Source organism: Propithecus coquereli, unplaced genomic scaffold, assembly GCF_000956105.1.
Source record: "Propithecus coquereli isolate 6110/MARCELLA unplaced genomic scaffold, Pcoq_1.0 Scaffold9, whole genome shotgun sequence".
Classification (NCBI taxonomy): Eukaryota; Metazoa; Chordata; class Mammalia; order Primates; family Indriidae; genus Propithecus; species Propithecus coquereli.
In genome coordinates, this window is record NW_012155284.1 from 3,796,362 (window position 1) to 3,820,336 (window position 23,975).

Below are 23,975 nucleotides of genomic sequence, written 5' to 3' on the forward strand. Positions count from 1 at the left end.
TGAGAAATGTCTATTTAATATAAACAAACTCTTATGTATTAAATGAGCTTTGCCTTTTAATGAACAAGATTTCTGGAAGTAAAATGAATGTGCTTGGAGGAGGGGCTAAATTAAAAAAAAATTTCAAAATATGAAATATACCACTAGAAGGCAGTGTTGACTATAGTTTAATTGAGAATTTCTTCAGTATAGCTCCTTTTGAGGGAAATACTTTTATTTTCTTATTTTTAATTTTTAGTTTTGAAATTAATTAATTATTTTCTGGGGAGACAGGGTCTCACGCTGTCACCCGGGCTAGAGTGCGGTGGTTTCATCATAGCTTACGGCAAACTCAAACTCCTGGGCTCAAGCGATCCTTCTGCCTCAGCCTCCTGAGTAGCTGGGACTACAGGTGTGTGCCACCATGCCCAGCTTTGAGGGAAATATTTTTCAAATCAATGAATATTAGAATGATTAAAGGTTACAATATTTTGGTGGCAATAAAATTCTGAAAAAGAATATTAAAGGGACATGCAGTTTGCTGAGTAATAGAACAGCAAGTCCAGTAAAGTTTCTATCATGTATGAGTGAAAGTTTTAAATATTGAACTTGATTTGAGAATATAAGAGAAATGGTAGATGGCAACTTTGCAGAAAAAACAAGTGGAGTTAGTTCACTCTTATTTCACCTCAGCCATATTCTTCTGAAAGTTGTTCTGGAAATTTCTTTTCCCTTTAAATGCTGACATCTGCTCCTTTAAAATTCTAGCATACTTATGAAGTAGACTATTATTTTGGTAGATAGAGAAATTGAGGTATAAGACTTCATACAAGACTTAGCAAATTGTAGAACTAAAATAACAATCAAATTCAACCAAAATGGTCTCATTGCTCTTCTTTTTTAATAGCTGGAAAAAAATTACAATTTAAAAATAGCTCAACCAATCCAAGAATGTTTAGAAAGCAGCTTGAACTTTTTCCTAATATCTTGAGGGTAGCCATGCTTATTCTAAAAGTCTTGCATCTCTAGGCTTGAGCTCTCGTAGGATAGCAAATATTAAACTAGCAGGTAAAAATATCATAGTTCTCAATCATGGAAACTGGGCTAGAGTTTGGAGAATCTACCTTTTTCTTATTATACTTTTTTATTTTTTTTTTTTAGCTACAAAGTAACACAAGTTCACCCTCCTCAGGCTTATGGACTAGAGGCATTAGGTGGATCCAGTTTTGACCAGGATGGAGAGGGCCAATCTCTTCTTCTTCCCTATTGCTCTATGTTTCTCAGGGGTAGAAATGGGTCAGGACATAGAAGAACTCTGAGAGCAGGACTCTGGGCTTTGGACACTTATTGATCAGGTCCCATATGACTAATCTTCTTATAAGAATAAACTTAAGTAGGATGGTCCCCATATCTGAAGTGTCCCATAGCAATGTTTTTCAAACTGTGGGGCAAAGCCCATTAATGGATCATAAAACTCAATTTAAAGGGTCTCAACCAGCATGTTTTATTAAAGAAATAGGATGGAAAGGAATAGAACAGAAAATACCAGAATGGATCACACTTAATTTCAATGTTTATATGCTATATGTTTTCCTGTGTCATTACATAAATTGTGTTTCTTACTAACGGTCATGTTCAAAAGAGCTTGGAGGCCACTTTCCATAGCACTTTATCTGCCCCTGGCTGGTTGCCGAGTCATTTATGACAGTTCTTTTCCTATCCTCCTTGCTAGCCTATCAACTTCTTGAAGTGGAATTAATGTCTGAATTACTTTTCCTTTGCTGCAGTGGTTTCCATAATGCCTTATACATAGTTGGTACTTAGTAAACCTGTTTAAGATTTACTTGGTACTTATTTTGCTTCTAAGTAAATTTCTAAAACATACTGTTAAAGTTGTCAAGTGCTATTTGTAAGTCTATTTCCTTCAGCTAATACCGATTATCTGTGTAGGCTGGCATTAATATAAGCACTGCTTTTTAACTATTTTTTCCTGATTCGTATAGGAATTGTGGGGCCCAAATACCAAGGTATTCACCAAAAATAGGTTCCACTGAGGCTACTCTGAAGATCTAATTTTTTGTTTTTCAAAGAGCTCTTTCAGCTGCTGCTCAGTTGTGGCTTCTTTCTGCTGCATCAGCTCGGCTGTTCCTTTGGTCACACCCCAGCCATCGGGCTTTGACACTGAAGGGTTGTATGGCCTGCCTGAGGCTATCCGAAGATTCTCCCAGTATTCTTTCCTGGCCCTGCGTGAACAAGACACACAACATCAGACTCCTCTCCTAGTGTCTGTCTTTGTGTCATGGAGCCATCTTTGCCCTCTAAGAGGATGTCCATTAAAACACACTTATTAGTCTGGACTAAAACTCCCCACCCCCAGAACATGTAGATCGAAAATTACTTTGAATTTCTTCTTTTATTATATGTATTGGGATAATTTAGAATAGGGATACTTTCTATCCCATGTACGCTACCTCTCCATTTTCCCCTAGCTGAGTCCACCTTTGTTGATCTTCCCGAAACCCTAGGTTGCTTCTGCACCTCTGACCCTGCAGACTGTGCCTTCTAGTTGGAACCTAACCATGCCTGGCATCCGTCCTGGTAAGGCTTCCTCACGAGGCTATTACACCTCGCTAACTTGCAAATCTAACTTCCCTGGGCTGCTTGAGACCCTCCAGCCTCCTCGCTGCCTTTGGGATGAGCTCATACATAGCTCCTGAGCATGAAAAAAAGGCCTCCTCCTCCTGGAATGTGTCTTCCATCAATTTCTGTCTCTGGTACCCTCAAACTTCCAGTTTCGCAATATATCATTCTCTTTCCACTTCTCAGTGCCTTCCAGCAGGCTGTTCCTTTGTCTGGCAACTTAATTTCTCTTTCAAATTTCAGCTCAGGTGTCAGCTTTCTTAGAAATCCTTCACTAACCCACCTCTGCCCTTGCCCCATGTGGGCCGTCAGCTCAGACCCCACACACCGGTGCATATCTTCATCCTTGAACTTACTGTACTCATTGGACCTTACCTGTTTATCTCTCTGCCTACTAGATTGCTAGCTCCTTGGGCTGTACCTTGTTCAGCTTGCTACCTCAGGATCCGCAACAGCGTGTGATAGATAGTTATGCTCGGTTTATGTCTGTTGAACAGAGCAGAACTGCTCCCTCTGCTCGGAGCACCCATCCTCCCTCCCCTGCTTTCTCTACCTGGTGGAGGCCTACTAGCCTTCAAAACCCAGCCCCCAGACTCTTCTTCTAAAGTATCTTTCTCTTAGGCATCAACAGTCATTCTCTTCTCTTGTTACTTTTCTATTTATGTCTCTCCTAAAGCAGCTACCGCAGTATAACACATTGACTTTCTTTCTTTTTTTTTTCCTTTTTTTAAATTTTATTTCTGCACATTATGGGGGTACGAATGTTTAGGTTATGTTGCCCTTGTCCCCCCGCCCCCCACATTGGCTTTCTTATCCATTTTCCCCAGTACTCTATGAGTCTATAGACTCATAGAGTCTATAAATTTTATGTCAGTGCCCTGCCCAGTGCCTGACATAAAATTTGTTTATTATTAATTTCCCCCACCCCCCAGAATATAAGCTCTCAGGGCAAAGACCTTGCTTATCTTATTTACCATTGTGTTCCCAGAAAATCATGCTTGACACAGAACAGACACTTTAATTAGTATTTGTTATGCTTAAATTATACTGAACCCTTAAAAATCAATGCAATTCGATGTTAGTATCCACCACATGAATGATGCTTTACCAGAGCATCAAATCACCCTTAACTGCCACGTACATTATTTACAGTCTGTATGCTTAAAGCTTTCTCCAAAATAACCCCATAAGGATGTTTTATAAACATCTCTGAGAGAATTTAAGGAAGATGACTGATTCTTCATCATCACACAACAAATTAGTTATAGTCTTCACAAATTAGTTATATTCTTTTTAATGGCCTCACTTGGACATATTCATAATCTAATTGAGTTTGGGTTAGTAAATGTAGCTTAAAGATCCTTACCTTGCTCTAATCCAGGGTTTTGTGTGCATGTCCAAACCACTGCCCCAGCTGCCATGTTTTTCTGAAGCTGGTGGCAAAAATCCCCTTTCTGGGGCCAGCTCCTCTGCGATTGCCCTGATGTGGTAGGGCTCGAATCCACAGCACCCGCCAATGTACCTGACCCCCAGGTTGTAAGCCTCTCTGGCATATTTATGTATATCCCATCTGGTGGCAACTCTGGGTTCCAGTCCTGTAATAAATGGCATTATGCATTATGCATTATGAATTCTTTTTATAAAAAAATTCAAGATAAATAGCTATAGGTACATAATTTTCAATGAATGAATTATATAAGTTGCCAATATTCAATTCTTAAACTTTTGAAACTACTAGCTACCTTGTATTTATATATCCAGTTTTACATGTTATGGTATCTGACCTTTAAGATGGTTCCCAATGATCCCTGCTTCTGATGCTCTCACCCTGTGCAGTCCCCTTCTGCATTATAACAGGGTAGCCTCTGAGATCAATAGACGATGGCAGAAGGAATGGCATGTGACTCCAGAGGAAAGACTATAAAAAAAATTATAACCTGCTTTGCTCTTTCTTGGAACACTCCCCCTGGGGGAAGCCAGCTGCCATGTTGTAAGAACACTCCAGCATCACAATGGGAAGGCCCGTGAGCTGAGTTAATGAGGCCTCCAGTCAACAGCAGCAAGAACCGGCGGACACCAATGGCCAACAGCCACCTGTTAATAAGTGAGCTTGGAAGCAGATCCCCCTGCTCCCATCAGGCCTTCAGATGACTACAGCCCCGGCCAATATCTGGACTGCAAGCTCTTAAGACACCCTGAACCAAACTACTCAATGAAGCTGTTCTTGAATTCTTGACCCACAGAAACTGTGAGATAATAAACTTTTGTTTTTTTTTTTAAGCCACTAAGTTTTGCAGTAATATGTTGCAATAAATAACACAAATGCCTTGCCACTCTTCCTCCATGGTTCTCCCAGAGTGATTATATGTTACAATATCTTACTTATCGCAGGGTGTCCGTAGAATATAGGATATGGTACAAGGATCCTAGAACAGAATAGGAGGGCAGCCGTGCTCTGCCCTGCTGACCACCCTGGTTCAATTTTCGAGGTGGACTCACCCCCACTTCCCAAACATGCTGAGTAGCTTTATCCCCCTGCCTAGCCTGCAGGTATTACCTCACTTCATCTGCTTCGTCCCTGCGTTAAAGTTTGTTAAACAGCCACCCAATGATGCTAATTTGTTCTCACCCCTCAAACTCTGGAGTATCCGAGTAACATTCAAAATTGGAGAACAGGACCTTGGAGGTGACTGGTCTACCCTTCTTATTTTTCCAATGAGAAAGCCGAGATCTAGAGGAGCTCACGGATTTTCCTAACTCAGCAGTGAAGCTGGAACCAGAACCAAATCCCTGCTGGAAGGCATCGTTTTCAACATCCAAAAAGTAGGACCCATGGGTTGTCTATTTAGATGCTGATTCCCCTCTGGTTTTACATTTAAGTTCACAGGTGTTTTTTGCTAGGTGTTCTCATATTTTCCTTCTGCTACTGTCGAGTATCAAGGGGTTTTGGCTGCAGGGACAGAAACTAAGGGCAAGAGATGAAATATGCAGCCATCTCTTTACTATGACAAAACTCTGGCTGTAGATTTATTTGGAATTTATCAAAGATATCGAGACTACTTATAAAAGGTCTGTCTTACCAAAGGGGAATTCAGGCAGATCGATGAATCCCTGTTTGTTGCAGTCGGGAGTGTGGTAGGCCAAGGGCTGGCTCATCAGGTGAGCTTTCAGTCCGGCAGCCTCCAAGCCTTCTTTCATGAGCTTCACCGTCTGCAAACTAATCGTGGGGTCAAAATGGCAGTTCACGCCCACGATGGAGGCTCCTGCAAGCGGTAAGAACACGTTAGCTTTAGGGATGCACCAGCTACCAGCAGGCTCAACTCTCCTCCCTTCATCAGGCAGCTTTTATTAGGAATGATGAATTGCAAGTACAGAACTGGGTCCTTACTCTCCCCAAACTATCTTGCCTTTGAGCAAGAATGATTATCACCAGGCAGGAAGTGCTTTCTGTAAAAAGTGCTTCGAAGAGTCTGGTATAATTGAAGTGTCATTTATGAACACTTGGCTGTCCATCTTTTCTCAAAAAAAAATCATTATTAGAGGTTTTTTACTTCAAATGTTAGTAGTCAATTTTTCAATGTTTGACACTTTGTTGCAAGCACAGTGATTTTTCAACACTCCCAGCTGCTAGATTGCACCTGTGTTTACCATACTGCCTACTTGAGGTATAAATAAATGTTCCTTTCACCAGGCCGGTTTAATAATTTCACTATCCTTTTTCAGAAATGGGTTTTTTCCAAAGAAATTTTGGGTCTAGACTTAATAGTTTGGGAAAAAAAATCTCAAAAGCCTTTAATTTCAGCTACTCAATGTGGTTAACAGCCTATCAATCATTTTATTAATAACAAGTGTTTCATTTACATTTTAGCCTCCCGAGACTCACAACTATATGGGATTGTCTTCCTGAAGCTTTCTTGTATAATTTGTTGCTGCAAAGTTTGATTTAGTGAGAACAAAATATATTTTAGAAACCTCATTTTAAAAAAAATTATAGAGACGGAGACTTGCTATGTTGCCAGGCTGGAGTGCAGTGGTGTGATCATAGCTCACTGCAGCCTCGAACTCCTGGCCTCAAGTGATCCTCTCACCTTGGCCTCCAGCATCCTGGGATTGACAGACATGAGCCACTGCACGTGGCCAAAACCTCATTTTTTTCCAAAAGCTTTCTTAATATTCATTATGTTCTCAATTGTATCTGGACCAAAGATGATTTATCATGGCAATCGTTAGACAAGACTCTGGAAATTTCATCCTCCAGAAGATTTGAGGAGGCAATATGACATTATAATTCTTTTACTCCATGCTTTCAAAATGGGAAGAATTCTCAAGTAGGCCTTTTATTCTTTTCTTTTTTTTTATTTTAAAAATTGTAGTAAAATATATATCACATAAAATTGGCCATTTTAACCATTTTGGGTGGCATTAATTGCATTCGCAATGTTGTGTAACCATAACCACTATTTTTATCAAAATTTTTCATCACCCCAAAGAGAAACTCTGTACCCGTTAAACAATAACTCCCTATTCCCCCTCCCCCTAGCTCCAGGTAACCTCTAATCTAATCCTGCAGTCCCCAACCCTTGGGCCATGGCCTGTTAGGGACTGGGCCACAGAACTCCACCACCCCTCCCAGCACCTCCTACCTCCATCCTAGGGGGAGACACACAGCAGGAGGTGAGCAGCGGGTGAGTGAGTGGAGCATCATCTATACAGCCACTCCGCATTGCTTACATCACCGCCTGAGCTCCGCCTCCCCCACAGTCCCTGTCCCATGGAAAAACTGTCTTCCATGAAACCGGTCCCTCCTGCTGCCAAAAAGGTTGAGGACTGCTGCTCTAATCTACTTTCTGTCTCTGTGGATTTGCCCATTCTATTAATCGATATTTCATATAAGTGAAATCATATATTTGTCCTTTTGTGACTGGCTTATTTCACTTAGCATGATGTTTCCAAGGTCCATCCCTATTGTGGCATGTTTGATAACTTCATTGATTTTTATGGCTGAATAATATTCCATTGTATGGAGATGCTGCATTTTGTTTATCCATTTATCTATTGACAGACTCTTGGGTTGTTTCCACCTCCAAGAAGGACTTTTTTGATGGACTCATGGCCTACGATTTTGTATCTTGAACATAGAGATAGCAAGAACAAGGGCAGGAGAGATTCTTTCTGGATGCAATGAGAGTGACCCCAACATTCAGCTTGCAGGAGCGGCAGAGCTGATGCCACAACCCGTGGCATCCGGCATTGAGTGGCAGGTGTCTCAGCAGTCCTCACTAGGCTGTGTCTGCACTTTGTTCTCCATTCTTCTTCCACGTAGGGCTCATTCCCTGTCATTCGTCTGAAACAGCTTTTGTTAAAGTTGCCGATGACTCAATCTTGCCACATCCAGCAGCTGCTTCTCTGTCCTCATCTTACTTCATGTCTCAGCAGCTCTTAACCTAGTGGGCCACTTGCCACTTCCTCGCTCATGGACACTCCCCTTCTTTTGGCTTCTGAGACCTTCCACACGCTCTCCTAGTGTTGTTCCTCCCTCCCTGGCTGCAGTTTTTTTAAATGTTCTGTGCTGGCTCCCCCTGAAGACTACAACTCTCAACTGGAGTGTCCCAGGATACCACTAAGTCATCTCCATTTACACTTCCTTTTCAGTCCCAGGGCTTTCAATACTATCTACATCTGGATCTCTCCCAACAGTTCTCTCTCCAATCCTGGTCTTCCCATTGGGTTCCACACTTGCATATTCAACAGCTTACTTAATATCCTCACTTAGATCTTGAGTATCTTTGTTGTTGTTTTAAATGTTGTGCTACCAGAGTTTCTCTTTCCTTGCTTAACTTATTACACTAATGAATTAATCAACCACTGGCTGTTTATTGGATGTCTGTTAGGTGTAAGTCTCCTTGCAAGGAGTTACACAGAAATATAAATATAGGACATAGTCCCTGACATCAAGGATTTTATAATTTAGCACAGGGTTTCCTAAGGTTTGGTCTATGAAAATAGGGTTCTATGGTCAATTAAGTTAGGAAATAGCTATTTACTACAACCTCTTCTTGGAGACTGACAATATATATGGACATATCAAAGATTCTGATAAGTTTCACAGTAAAGATACCTGCTTCACTTGGTTTAACCCTGCATTTTCTAAATGTATTTGACCATAAGAACCCTATTAACATTCTCAAAGATTGGCAAATGTAGACTAGGATATTCTAAATGAGTGGTATAAATAGTGAGTGTTGTAGTTGCTGAGATAAGGAGGTGATCACTTGGGGTAGGGATGATAATGCAAGGATACATGGAGGTAGAATTTGAACTAAACGTTGGAAAATGGACTAGGTTTATTAGACAGACATTTATTTATTTATTTTGAGACAGGGTCTTGCTCTGTCTACTGGGCTGGAGTGCAGTGGTGTCATCATAGCTCACTGCAACCTCAAACTCCTGGGCTCAAGCGATGCTCCTTCCTCAGCCTCCCAAGTAGCTGGGACTACAGGCATGTGTCACCATGCCCAGCTTTCTATTTTTTTGGTTTGTTTGTTTGTTTTTTGTGACTGGGTCTCACTCTTGCTCAGGCTGGTCTTATATTCCTGGCCTCAAGCGATCCTCCCACCTCAGCCTTCTAAAGTGCTAGGATTACAGGCATGAGCCACCACACCCGGCCGACAGATATTGATTAAGGATCCATAATGTGCTAGGCACAGGTACTCAGTATGCAACCAAACATAGGCTCTGCCTTATGGATCTTATAATCTAGTGAGGAAGTCATACATTAAACAGATAAATGAGATAAGTGAGAAGTGCTATGAAGGGTATAAACATGGTACAGCAATATCATACTGTGGTCACCTATGCTGAACAGAATGAGGGAAGGTGTAGACACAGGCCAAGCATCCGTGCCAGTTAACAATGGGGATGACGAAGGCCTCCTCTGATCGTTTTGAAAAATGTTAACTTGCCTCTCCCTCCATTTTTATATTTTCCATCAAAAATTAGGATTATTGGCTGGGCGCAGTGGCTCACGCCTGTAATCCTAGCACTCTGAGAGGCCGAGGCAGGTGGATTGTTTGAGCTCAGGAGTTCGAGACCAGCCTGAGCAAGAGTGAGACCCAGTCTCTACTAAAAATAGAAAGAAATTAATCAACTAAAAATATATATAGAAAAAATTAGCCGGGCATGGTTGTGCATGCCTATAGTCCCAGCTGCTCGGGAGGCTGAGGCAGAAGGATTGCTTGAGCCCAGGAGTGTGAGGTTGCTGTGAGCTAGGCTGACACCACGGCACTCATTCTAGCCCGGGCAAAACAGTGAGACTCTGCCTCAAAAAAAAAAAAAAAAAAAAATGAGGCAGTTTTGAAAAAAGTCTGTTAGTTTCTCCTAATTGAAATGAGATCTGATATTAGGAATGGAAATTATATAAAAATATATATTGGGTCGGTATTTTATATTAAATGATTTTCTGATTTATTACACCAATTACAAAAAAGCAAAGCATACTAGTAATTTACGAGAATGAAAAGCTTTGATTGACAAAGAGGGCAACTAACTTTGAAGTTATTTACGTTTAAAGACCTCATTTCTAGGTTTTAAGCTTCCAGCATAGGTCTAGTTACTCCTTTGTAAAGGCTGGGGTGTGTGTGTGTGTGTATTGTGTAGGTGTGTATGTGTGTCTTTGTATTTTTAAAGCTTTTTTCCTTTGAGACTCAATAATGGTGTTAATATTACTAAAAAAGTAAATTAATGATTTTCTTGTTAACAAAATAGTCTATGCTGATTCATGGATGGATGTGCATTGGTATGTTACTTTAAGACCCACTAATTGCAAACTGACCAACATCTCTCATCACCTGCTTTCACCAGGCGCACTGCACACTCCCCAGGGGGCACTCCATGCAGATCTCCTTCTGGGCCAATGCACATGGTCGCTGCCACTGGTTTCCCAGATACTTTCAAAGCTTCAACTGCCCACACAGCTTCTTCAACATGTTCAAAATACTGAAATAAGTTAAAATGAGGGTACGTTTAACCTTGTTTCTCCCAGAACAATTTGAAAATTTATCCTATTGCTTAATAACTTAATTATCACTAGATAAGTGTTTTTCAAACCTGGAGGTGTGGGCCGTTGGCATTTTTTAAACAGAATAGAGTAGAATGGAGATGTCTTAACGTGAATTGCAGTCAGAAAGCTTGGAAAACACTATATTTGATTAACTGAGTCAAGTTTAGCAGAAGCCCTAAATTGGAAAAAGATTTCAAAAACTAAATGTTACTTATTGTTATGCTAGTTATGATTGGCACCTAATCCCACACAGTCCTTGCAAAAGCAAAGGTAGAGAAAATGTACTCAGTGTATTCGTCTTATCTTTGATTGTGTCTTTGTTTACCTCTGCGATCAAGAAGTCCACATTCTTCTTCATAAAGACGTCTAACTGTTGCTGAAATATCTTTTTAACTTCGGTTTCACTCTTGCAGCTGAGGTACGAGGGTGTCTGACTCACACCTCCTGCTACCAAAGCATCTCCCTCATCAGCCACTTGCCGGGCAATGTCACAAGCAGCTTCATTGACTTTCTGTCCCTAAAATGGGTGAATACATGATATGTCAAACTTTTCCTGTGAAATCGAAATAAAATTATTATTCAAACATCTACATCTCAGTTGTGTGTTTACAGTAGTGATTTTATTCCAGAAAATGACAGTTATGGAATAGTTCAATGCTTTACCAAGTTGAGCAGTTTGCAATAACAACACTAATAATAGTGATAATAACAATAAATCTAATGGTAGTATTTAGAACATTATATTATTCCAAAGATGTGTAAGATGGTAAAAGTTTTTATATGAAAGGATGGGATCAGGCATCTTCCAAAGCCTAAACTGCATTTAGAAGAATAACTACCAAATAGTGGTAGTGATGATTTGCTTTTATGATTGGTGGATAAAAATTCAATTTAAATACAGAATGCTTGACTTTTTTTGTCATGCATTTTCTCAACTAACAGATAAATGCATAACTAGTAAGTCCTTTTCTAATTATTTAGATATTAAAAGTTGATTGTTATCCTTGAAAAAAAAATCCTCCCCCCAAAAAACCTAGCACTGTAGACTCATGGAATTTTAGAACTTTCTTTTCATTTTAGAGATGAAGAAATATCAGCCCTGATGGGGTTAGTGGTTTGCCCAACATCACAAAGTAGATCATGGCTGAGTCAGGCACTATTCCAGGTTTATTGACTCTTTGTGCCTATAATCTTTTCCCTGAAGTTATGCCACATTAAAAAAATATAAGGATGTAAGAATTTGTAAGGATGCTCACTTTACTCAGCAACTTAGTCAAGAGACGAGGAGAACAATTAATTATTAAATACCTCTTCTTTAATGTGCTTCATTAAATGCCTTTCTGTTAATTTGGGAGACTCCAGCTAAAACCGAAGGCTGTTATTCATGTCTCTCTGTTTTATATTACTAGAAATAAAATGAAACTCTAAAGAGGCTCAACATTTTTTTCTAGGAGAGCTTTGGTGATGACATGTGTGTCTACGATGACCTTCTAAGAGTTCCACGGATAGTTTTACTCACAGATATCTTCTCTAAAACATAGTTGCCCCTGTTCTCCAGCTTGTCTTCACTTGCATAGAAGGTGAAAGTCTGCATGACGTTCGATCCAGCTCTTAGGAACTCCCGATGAAGCTGGCGAACTGGGAGATTGAATGGGGAGAGGTATAATTTCTATGAGTTTATTAACCCTTGAGTTTATTAACCCTATGTTTTCAAATAGCTCTCGGATAAACAAACATGAAAATTACTGCTGAAACGTCTGGTTGCTTGATGTTTGCACATCTTGGGGGTTAATGAGAGGTGGATCTGAAGTCTCGTGGCAGCTCCTGTAAACCTCCTACGACTGTGTGGATAGGTGGTCAGAGGGGGTGCTCACATCCCTGCATTTGTTCATCGTGTTCATTGTTTTACTTTGTTCATCATTCATTAACTGTATTTGTGGAAGGCACTTACAAACACAAGGATGAACAATCCATTGTCCTGTTCGTGGAGAATTTCACAGTCTGTCCAGAAATAACTGACTGCAGCAAGGTGTGCTTAGGTTATGCTGGAAAAAGAGATAATTTCTACCAAGGACATGGGCCAAAGGGGCGAGGAAGGTCCCACAGAGGAGGAATCATTTGAGTTGCTCTTTGAAGAATTCAGGATTACTGCCAGGCAGGGAAGGTGAGGAAGGGAATTCCCTACAGAGGGAACAGCCTGAGCAAAGACAACGAGGCAGGAGCAGGCTTGGCATTTGGGGGAGTGACAAGTAGTCCGAATGGCTGGGGTTGAGGTTTTGGGGAAATAGGTATAGTTTTTAAGCAACTGAGCGATGTGATCCCTGTGTTTTTGAAAGATAATTCTTGTAACAAAGTGGAATAAGAAATGGAGCAAGGTTCCCAAACACAGGTACATGGATAAATACCAAGTGGCAAAGTTTCCCCAGCTGCAGGAAGTATGGTGGGCATTTTTTTCCATATAGCTAAATGTATTCAATTTAAAAAATGATCCTTTGCTCTAAAATAGTGGTCCAAAGCCTGGTTGCCCATTAGATCCTCAGCAAGTTTTTCAAAAAATTATAGAATCTAGGGTTGAATCCACAGATATTCTAATTTAATTGGTTTGGGAGTGGCATTTTTTTAAAAGGTTCTCCAACCAATCCTTGTTTTCAGCGTTGTCAAGACCTACCATCCTATGATAGTGGAAAAATACTCATTTTATAAAATGATAGTGAGACCCGGATGGTGTCTGTTTTTGTCAGGGGAATTAACTGGGCAAAGTAAGAAATCGGCAATCCTATATCGGGCCCTGAAATTTACTTTGAAATTTCTTAGGCCTATGAAATCCAAAGGTCTGCAGAAGCAACTATGTCAGAGGCTAGAAAATCACTAGGACACTGGAGTTCTTAACCCTTCATGGATTAAGATTGGAGATGAGTTCATATTCCAGGTGCCTACAATATAGAAACCTGGATTTTCATTTCTAAATGGACAAATAAATGAGGCAAAAAAGCTTTTAAATTTTTAGAAAATGGGATTCTAAGCTTGGAGCCAAACCTTTTCCATGATTTTTAAAATCATGGAAACTTTAGTTCTCAGTGGGACCTTAAAAGCATGTCTAAATTAATGAGTTTCAAACTTAGTAACAGAACCAGTTAAAAATGTCTTACAGGGAGTCCCATACGTCAATTAGATAAACCCAGAGCTGCTGTGGTTGGAGAAGGGGAAGGGCCTACAGACTAGGTTTCTGGGCAGTAGGATGAAATGGTTTATAGCCAGGAAGTCCACCCATGTGGTCCTTGGATGCATTTCAGAGATTCCGTGAAAAAACCCTGGAAAGGTATGCAAATTGCATTTACAGTGCCAAAGGTCTACAAACTTTTATCAGATTTTTCCAGAGGGCAATGACCCCAAACAGTTGAAGACAACCCCTCACTTTTTTTTTTTTTTTTTTTGAGACAGAGTCTCCCTCTCTCGCCAGGGTTAGAGTGTACTGGCATCATCATAGCTCACAGATAACATAGCTCACATCATAACCTCAAACTCTTGGGCTCAAGCCATTCTCCTGCCTCAGCCTCCCGAGCAGCTGGGACTACAGGTGCACACCACCATGCCTGGATAATTTTTATGTTTTTTTGTAGAGACAGGATCTCTCTTGGTCAGGCTGGTCTCAAACTCTTGGCCTCAAGCGATCTTCCCACCTTGGCCTCCTAGAGTGAGCCACCATGCAGGCCAACTCCTTACTCTTGATTTGGTTATTCCATTGTGCTTCTTAAAAACTGCAATGCTTCTCTAAGTATTACCCATCTTAGAATCACCTGGGGGCAATTGTTATAACGGGTTCCCCAAACTCCTCCAGACTCTGGAACATAAATCCATTGCTGAAATCAATGCTGCTTCCACTGAGTGCAGGAACCACAACTTTGGGCATTAACATTAGAAGGAGAGTTAGGCTGATTATTTGTGGATATCCTTTGAACTGCTATTTCCTGTTTTTCTTCATCATAAGGTTCCTAGATTCATCCTCTAACCAATAATAGGATGTGACTGGTCCCTGTGACACAATGACACCAGTTATACTAATTAATTACCTTCACTTTATGGCCTTAAATTACTCATTAGTTTTATTTTAACATCACAGAAGCCAAATGCACATTATTACATTACGTGCATATAACATTACATTTGTTATATATGTACAGTGCATAGTTAAGTATTAGCCTTATAAATTTAGCTTGAGAAATGTAAGTTTTTGAAATTCTACAGTAAACTCTAAAAGGTCAAATAAAATTCTGCAGCATTTCTGCAGTGGAATAATATGTTTGCAGCAAAATATTTGGGAGCAAAATGTCACCTGAGCTAACATGAAGGTATTTATAATTGTATCTCAATTAGTGAGGGTAGTCATATATTTTGATGCAAAAAAAGTATTAATGTGTTTGATAATGGGGGTGTTTCAGGGCCCAATGAGAGTGTTACATGATATACAGCACATGCACTGTATTAACTTTGTAAAATCCCCAAACTTCTGAATTCCAAGGCACATTTGGCCTCAAACTGCTTTGGATAAGGGGTTTTGGGCCTGTAGCATAACCTTCTCTTTCTTGCTGCCTCTAGCACTAAAATGTCAGGCCCAGGCAATGTTTCAAGTGAAGTCCAGATTGCAGGAAAATTCTTCAGGGTCGTATCAATACTATTATTAGCTACCGCTCAGTCTAAACTACAAAAGCACTTACAGATACGTATTTGAATAAAAAACATGAAAACCGATCAGCCCCTTCATTCAGAGATTGAAGATTTTAAACACCTTTCACCTCTCTGACTCCCCAAGGGTAAATATAACCACTGTCCTCTGAGGATGGTCCTAAGAAGATACATTACAGGGGATTTGTCTTTTCTGATGTATCCTGTAGTCTGTTGCGGTTGACAGAATTTGAGCTGGGTGCTGGCAGAGTCAAATACATGGCATTTCAGTCCGTAGCAGAAGGGATTAAATCTAATGACTCAGTGTCACGGAGTTTTCATTAATTCTTGAAATGCATGGAGCTCCCGCAAGAAAAAGTAGAGCAAAATGCTCAATATCCCTAAATAAGCTCAAAATACTCAGGACACAGATGGCCAAGAGATAAAATGTGCTGTTTTTGCACTAGTAAAATTGAAGAAAATATCAGAGCAATTACTCTTGAGCTCCTCTAACACATAATCTTTTTTTAAAATGTGACTTACAAAATTGAAACTTATGGTTTAAATAAAAGTCCTATTTTGTCTACATGGCAGGGTCTGGGCAAGGGTAGTTTACTGTTAGTATCCGTTTGACCCAAGAAATATTTTATTCTGAGTTTAACATGGTAAGCAGACCATAAGAAGCAAACCATAAGTATATTTGAAATCCTCCTTCTAGGTTCTGAAATGATTATTTCATTGTGTTCCTTAAAGCATTTTAATGCAATGTTTCATAAAGTGTGGTTCGCTTCACAATCACCTGGGGACAATGACAAAAAACTCAGTTTCCTGGACCCTCCACAGCCCTAATGAACCCAAATTTCTGTAAGTGGGGCCTAGGAATCTGAAATTTTTTTTTAACAAACTTTGCTGGTCAAACTAAAACTTGAGCTTCTTAAGCCTATTAATTTCATTTTATTCCCCAAAAGGGTAGAACATAGTATTATAGAACATAGTATTATTTCTACTTTTATTCAGAAATATAAAAGTCGTATACATTTGTTGGGCTTCACAGTGTGAATATAGCTCTTTTACTTTGGATACTGTTTAGGGGATTGTGTGAGTTGTTCTTCTACAGTTCAGCAGAGATAGATTCTGTACTTCTCTAGCAGAAGTAGATTAATACAACCAAGAATACTACCAAAAGAAGAAACAACTTAGCCAGCTTAATGGTAATAGTTAATACATACAGTGTTTACCATACACCAGGCACTACTTTAAACACTTGACATAGAACTTATTTAATCCTCCTAACAACCTTATGAGGTAGATGGAAATATAATGTTAGTTTTATAGAAGAGGTAACCAAGGTCCAGAGAAGCTAAGTAATTTCCCTAAGGTCACATAGCCTAGTAGCTGTATCAGAAGTGGATCCGGGCAGTCTGGATCCAGAAACTAGATGTTACATCTCAAAGCTGTACTGTCTCTCAATCTATTTATGTGCATTGTTAGTTTTCATTCTTTATCTCTGAGTTCAATGAAATATACTTTTTTTTAACAAACATAAAAAACAATCATTCATCTTGTATAATATTTGCTAGAAAGTCCTCTAGTTTCTCTTGAGAGACTCAACTTTTTAAAAAGTGTTTTACAGAGTAATCTGAGCAACCTCACTGCCACATTTTATCTTGCCTTCTCTTTTTTTTTGTTCATTCTACGTAGAGACTTTCAAAAATTACCAATGCCGACTATATTTCAAGTCATCATGGCGGGGTATTGGGAAAAGTTTTCAATTAGCAATAATCACGCCTCGGATAAACCTCATTGGCTACGATACTGCCACCGCGCAAAGCTCATCTTGTCTCCTCAACTCAGCTCAAATCCCCTTCATCTCTCTGTCCAAGGGCTACCCTCTAAAACAAAGCCATGGAAACATTAGAATGGCCTCTCTCACCTTTCTCTTTCCCAGATCATTTAGCTCTTCTAAAATCCTCCCTTCCATTGTATCATTCCAGCCAATCAGAGAAGACCTGCCTGTCTCCCTGGCTCAGTGCAGCTTTGAGGTTGGAATCCCTTCATTCACTCCATCAGCACGTGCCAGGCAGGCACCCATCGTTCTGGCACTGGAGATGCATCAGTGAATGGGTGTGAAGTTACCAGTGGACAAATAACAACAATAATAAAAAACACAGGAAACAGACAGTGTTATCAAGAAAATAAAACAGAACAATAAAGAAGTTATAAAGAGAATTAACAGTGACCATGGGGCTACTTGAGATTAGGCAACTAGACAAACAGACTGAGGTTAGGGAGAGCAGGTCACAGGCAGAAGGATCAGCTAGTGCAAAGGTCTAAGAGGGGGAGGACAAGCTTAACACAATCAAGGGGACAAAAAGGAAGCAGTAGTGGTTGGTACCTTGTGCCACCCAGATCTTTTCCTCAGGTGAGTCCCTCTTGTAGCTGCCAGAAGTGTTGGGTGCTGATAGCTCCAGAAAGTGTCCTAGGCCAAGGGGAGCTCCCTTGCCCAAGGCTAGCCGCCTCCTGGGGGGAGGGCTGAGAGCTGGCATTCAGTGCTAGGTCTACTGGTGGGGGAAGGACACAAAGATCCAACCACCTTGCTTCAATCAAGGCGGCTCTGAAAGGGCTTGTCCAACTTCAGAACTCCTGGAAGGATCAACTGAGGCCTCTGCTACAACTGCATCGCAGTTTAATTCCTCCCTCAGCCCAGTCCTGCTTCTCTCACTCCCTTACAGGAATTATTACTTTCCTTCCCCCCTCCCCCCCCCCAGAGACAGGGTCTCACTCTGTCAACAGGCTGGAGTGCAGTGGCCCAATCGTAGCTCACTGCAACCTTGAACATCTGGGTTCAAGTGATCTTCCTGCCTCAGCCTCCTGAGTAGCTGGGGCTACAGGTACGCGCCACCATGCCCAGCTAATTTTTAAAATTTTTTTGTAGAGACGGGGTCTCACTATGGCTTGTCTCAAACTGCTGGCCTCAAGCAATCCTCCTGCCTTGGCCTCCTAAAGTGCTGGGATTATAGGCGTGAGCCACCATGACTGGCTGGGATTGTTTCTTAAAAGCACTTCCTAATAAAACTTCTGCACACAAATCTCCACTTCAGAATTTGTCTCCTGGGAGGCCTGACCTGCAACAGTTGGAGTCAGGACCAGTTCTAGGAAACAACTCTGACAGTGTCATTTTGAAGCTGGATTCCCTCTAGCCAGCCAATAACAAGCACCCACACATCACTTGTGGTAGCAGGAGCCCTGCTAGCTCCTCGAATGCTCTAGGGGTGCAACTGTTAAAAGCATTCCCCTCTGGTGAGCCGAGCCGGGGAGCGGGCCGCCCTTGGAAGGGAATGCACTAGCAGGTGCAGTATCTCAGATGTCTGAGAGGTTCAGGGGAAGTAACAAATACAAGGACTATGGAATCAGATGGCTATTGTGGGATACCATCAATGCACTGGAGAAAGACAATGCAAGGCTAAGGGTGAATTGTCCCTAACTTAAGGCAAAGTATGAAAGTCTGAGGGTCTCCTGGGTGGCACATAAAGAGATTCGTCCCCTGCAGCTAGAGAGCAGAAAGAGCTGAAGATTTGGCCCAGGACTGAGTTATATAGGAGCAGAGCTCTCAACCAGGCAAGCCTGCTATGCCACAGTCAGGGCCTTGACTAGGAAGAACTGGGACCCTGAGGCTGGGGGTGAAGACCTAAGGGTGGATTCACCCAAGAACCTTGAACATCCAGATCCCCCTGAACTCTCTGGGCCTGCAGAAATGGCACATTCCTCCCTTTTCAGAGATTAATGCTTCCCTCCTGCTTGGGGACCCTGCCTTGCCTTGGAAGGTAGCATTTATCCCCTCAGGCTCTACCCCACTTACCCTCCCGGTGATAAAAGATTCCTAGTCAAAAAAATAGAGTGAGAATAAGGTATGCGGGTTCAGATGCAGAATAGGTAGATAATTGGATTTAAATAGGGCTGGGCTAGAATACTATGAATTTAACTAGTTGGTAAATATACAGTTGAAGGCGAGCTTATCTGCAAGACAGTCTTTACGATGTGGTGCCATGGAACCTATAGTGGGTGAGGAGCAAAGGCCAGACACATGGGGGAGAATGGATAATAAACACTAATCTGACCTGGACAAAGGACTGAGGGTCTTGATGAGGTTGAGGGGTGGGAGTACTATAGAGAGTGTGCAGAAAAGATAGGAGGCCGTCAGAGAGTGGGGAGCTCTGGTGATGGCAAAGTCTAGGAGCGGGTTGCTGACATGAAGGTGGAGGAAGAGTTCCCTGGAGGTGAGGAGGAGATCAAGGCACTCCCAGGCAAGGTGCTGGGGTTGGATGGATCATGTGCATGGAGATCAAAGTCACCTAGACTGGTGAGAGAGGGAGGAGCAGAGACGAAGGCAGTGAGCTACGTTCCAGGCTCATCTGGAGTGAGGGGCAGGGACTAGGAGGTAGATAGCTGACAGCAACAAAGAGGGGCACCGTGCTTATCCAACGTGTGAATCTACACTCATGTACCTAGCCCAGTGCCCAGCAGGCAACAACGCGGATTTGGAAAATGGTGCATGAACTTACCTGTTTGATGATATACTCCTAGACTTGGGTCAACATAGTGCCTTTTATGAGAACGTAGAATACAGCTCTGCACCAACCTGCTTCTGGGTGCTCCACAGCGGCTTCTGGGGTCCAGGGGCCTGCCTTTACATAGCCCCTCTTCTCCAGCGCGAAGACAAACCCTCCATCTCCAATCACAACCTCTCCGGCATTTAAACGTTCTAGGATGCCCTAATATTACAGATAATGGGGGAAAAGGAGTTACTTGAGTTTTAAAGATAATTTTTCATTTTTATTACTTTTGCTAACATATTGTTGAGAGGTATGATTACTTCACAATTTTCTGAAAAATCCAAGTGTATACATTTTTTAAATACATAAATTTATGGCTACCTATAAGGCAAACAACCACAATGCTCATATCAATATAATGAAAACTTGTGTATGTGTGTTGGGGGTGGGGGGAGAGGTGTCTTTCAAAACACATTAAAGAGTGTTTGAAGAATACTGTGGGAGCATGTTATGTTTGAAAAAGATTCTACCACAAAGGTGGCCAAACCACTTAAAGACTTCTATCTTTGATGTTAAAATTCAGTTTCCACATGGGTAACCATGTTGCAAAGTCCAGGAGGTTATGAGCATGCACATTCTGCACTCTATGACAAGAACAGGAAAGAGACCAGTAAATAAAGTATTTGTAAATGAATTTCCAGCCCAATCTCCACACCTATTCCATTGACAGTACTATGCAATAATCATCCTGCTATTAATGTTCAACAGATAATTTTGGAATATCTTTAAAGGCTTTTGTGAACTAGAAAGTAATTTCCTAGTACAGACATTTTCTTGTAATTTCAAAGAATCATAGACTTTAAAGATAAAAGGCACCCTACATTCAATTTAGGTCTCTGTCTCTGATTTTAACAAATGAGGAATTAAAGCTCAGAGTCTCTGAGTAATTTACACAACATCTCCTAGATGGGGACCACAGGGCGTCCTGGCTCTTTCATTCTTAAATGATATCTAGATTGGATTTTAAATGGGCGTAGGGAGTGGGACAGTCCTGAAAAAACTGTGTAAAGGAATAACTTGGGATGTACTTACCTATTGTGTTCCATTTACCAGCAATAACGTGCGTAAAACAAATGCTGATATAATAAGCATTACATAAATCTGTGAGAGGCATTCATACGTAGCATTTTACATCCTAATTCCTTGCCACCTTCTTAGAGCCTCCCTCATTTTAATCCTCTTTGCCTCCGCTGCCCCCTCCCCATGCCATTTGGACAGCCAGTGCTCAGAGAGAGGAAATTGACATTTCTGCCTTAAAGCAGTGGGAGGGGTATGCCGTATGCTCCCTAATACCCCTTGCAGATCAAAAAATTTTCAAGCCTGAAAGTCCATAAGATAACAAGCAACTACAAAAATATAGAATGGCTCACATATAATTTTGAAATCCAGCATTTTCATGATTACAATGTATCTAAATGCTATATCTTAAAACTACAACTTTGCTTATTATGACCCAATTGACAACAACATGTATATGTGTATACGTATGTCTCTGTGTGTGTGTGTGTGTGTGTGTGTGTGTGTGTGTACCACTGCCAGTGCAGTTATATCAAAAACATGAGAAAGGGTCACATACATGAGATATGCCTTGCTACTAACTTTCATTTGGGTGAAATCATTCATGACATTTTGGCAGTTGGCAGCTCTCACTGAACTTGTGTGTTTTCAGACTTTAGTATGACAACATTTTAAAACTTGGTACAGCTAAACAGCTGATATTTGGTGGTGGGGTGGGTGGTGGTGATTTGATTACCATACTGTTCATAAATGTTCTGAGTAATTTCATCTGGAAATACTATCTCTTAGATTCTACTGCATGTTTTAGTTACCTGGACTTCAGGATTTTCTGACCCGAAACTAAGCAGGTTCTGTTAAAAGTAGAATGTGCTACAAAAAAGATACTGTTTTGCAAAAGTATTAAAAAACAGTATAGATTTTAAATTAAAAGGTACATATTTGCCTAGACAACAAGCTAGCAGAATATACATTAAAATTTAGCAGGTACTGTTCTTTCTGCTTTCCCTAGTTGTTTATAATGAACATGTGTTAGCTTGTAACATATATTTTAGTTTTAAACTCAAATGTGTAGACAAGTTATTGTCCACGTTTTAACACTGATATATGCATGGAAACAAGGTACTGAGGAAACTTTTTTTTTCATCTTATGACCATCTGTTGCTTAGATAATCCTCTAAAGATAATTCTTTAAAATGTTAAATTTTCTAAGTATGAGTTTGGGGAATGGGTTAGAATCCATGGCTATGTGAATACCACCATCCCCCCCCACACACACACAAATTAAATCTCTCTGTAGGAATCATCCTTTCCCGTCTACACGGACTATTCATTTAGCGCATTCACGGATTGGTAGAAATTCTCAACCTACTTTAACTGGCGACAGCCTATAATCGCTTGTCATCTCAATACTTCACGCCATCAACACGTATCCATTAATGCTGCATGGCATTTAAAACATTTAACCTTTTCCCTTGTGTGGAGGTCTTTTGGAGGGGGGTTTCCCCGCAGGGCGGGCACTGGGGATGAGAGGTGGGCCCGCCCTTGCGGTCCTTACGGCGGGGGATACAGTGGGCCTGGCCCTGTCCGCCGCCTACCACTTCCTAGGGGCCTCTGTCGCGCCAGGCCTGGAGCTGGGCGTGTTGGTCCCAAAGGGTCAGGTATATTCCCTCGTCCCTCCATCCTTCTCTCTTCCCACGCCTCCGACCACACTCCCCCGCAGTCAGTGCCTGCATCCGCCCATTTCCCAAACTAGAGGAAGGCCGACCGGCTGGACCGAAGACAGTCGTCTCAACAAGCCACTGGGGAGGCGAAGAGATGGGCTTGTTAATCAGGAGCTGGAACTGCTGGGTTTGGGGGTTTTAAAAGCTTATCAACAGCCCTTCCTCAGTATCTGACAGCCACTCTGCCCATTTTTTTCTTAAATCGTGTTTCTGAGGCTCGCACGGTGCATTTTTCCGGTGATCACGGAAACAAATTGCAGGTGAAAACCTACCATCGCCCAAGCAACGCCTGAGCCTTGGGTGCAGCTGGCGGGCGCCGCGAGAACCTGGCGGGGAGTGGCCCCGAGACGCGGCGGCGCGGGCGGGAAACGGTCGGAGCCGGAGCCACACGCTCCTCCCCACCCGGCCCGCGCGGGGCGCAGACAGGGCTCGCGGCGCCAGCCTGTGCCACCGCCCTGGGGCGGGAACGCGCCTGTGGGGCTAGCAGCAGCATCTCAGGGGGAGTTTTCCGGTCTTGGAGGGCCGTACGCAGAAGGTGTTGGGAGTCTCAGAGCTCTGGGGACGCCCTCGCGTCGGGTGGCTCAGAGGGTGCCTTTGGGTGGGAGGCGAGGATCACACAGGTGGCTCTAGGGTGCACTCTGCTCCAAAGCGGGGCCGGCAGTGGAGGGGCGAGAGAGGCGCGCTAGACGTGGGGCAGGAGCGGGGAGGCTCAGAGCCGCGCTGGGGTCCTGCAGGAGAAGTTCTGGAAGCACATCTCAGTCGGAGGAGGGCTAGGAGGGGTCCACAGCGGGGCTCCGGGGCCCCTCTGCGCTCGCCTAGGCTGCGGTACAGAGCTGGCGGGCCGGGACCGAGAGTGCCCTCGGGTCCGCTGGCGACTCACCTTCTTGGCCTTTTTGCCCCCAACGGGTGCCATCTTCGTGGTGTCCAAAAGGTAGCGGGCACGGATGCAACCGACGAGGCGAGCCTTCCGCCTGCGAAGCCCGGAGCTGCCCGGCGCTGGCTGTGGACCGCTTTATACCCGCTGCTCTGCGCGGGGAGGGTCTCCGAGCCTCGGCGCCGTCCAACGCGGGCCTCGGGCGGGGAACACGCCCACCAGCCTTTGTTCAGGCCAGCAGCTTGTTGGGAACCTGCCCTGCCAAGATGATCGAGATTGTTTTCCCAAAAGGGTGGAAACACCAAGAAGTAAAATAAGAGAAGAAAAAAAAAGAGGTTGCCATTCAGGTTTCAAACCTACCTGCGCGCCGTCCCTTTTTGCCCCTGAAGGGTCTCCGACCCTGATCAGCC

The 23,975-nt window shown here is 42.3% G+C and overlaps 1 protein-coding gene across 1 annotated transcript; it reads right to left on the reverse strand.

Moving 5' to 3' along the window:
• Nucleotides 1-857: 857 nt before the first annotated feature.
• BHMT (betaine--homocysteine S-methyltransferase) lies at nucleotides 858-23,703 on the reverse strand. The gene is made up of 8 exons (XM_012664576.1): nucleotides 23,572-23,703; nucleotides 19,980-20,112; nucleotides 12,198-12,316; nucleotides 11,004-11,195; nucleotides 10,467-10,614; nucleotides 5,700-5,882; nucleotides 3,986-4,214; nucleotides 858-2,222 (listed from the first exon to the last, which is right to left on the reverse strand). The coding sequence occupies exons 1-8, from the start codon at nucleotides 23,602-23,604 to the stop codon at nucleotides 2,036-2,038; spliced, it is 1,224 nt and encodes a 407-aa protein (XP_012520030.1). The 5' UTR covers nucleotides 23,605-23,703; the 3' UTR covers nucleotides 858-2,035.
• Between the last annotated feature and the right edge of the window lie 272 nt (nucleotides 23,704-23,975).

Bases quoted from the DNA above. Each gene is read 5' to 3' on its own strand.
- BHMT (XM_012664576.1), bottom strand. From the start codon at position 23,604: ATGGCACCCGTTGGGGGCAAAAAGGCCAAGAAG. The intron at 20,113-23,571 runs GTGAGTCGCCAG...CTGTAATATTAG, and splicing joins GGGGCAAAAAGGCCAAGAAG to GGCATCCTAGAACGTTTAAA. The intron at 12,317-19,979 runs GTTGGTGCAGAG...TCAATCTCCCAG, and splicing joins TGTGGAGCACCCAGAAGCAG to TTCGCCAGCTTCATCGGGAG.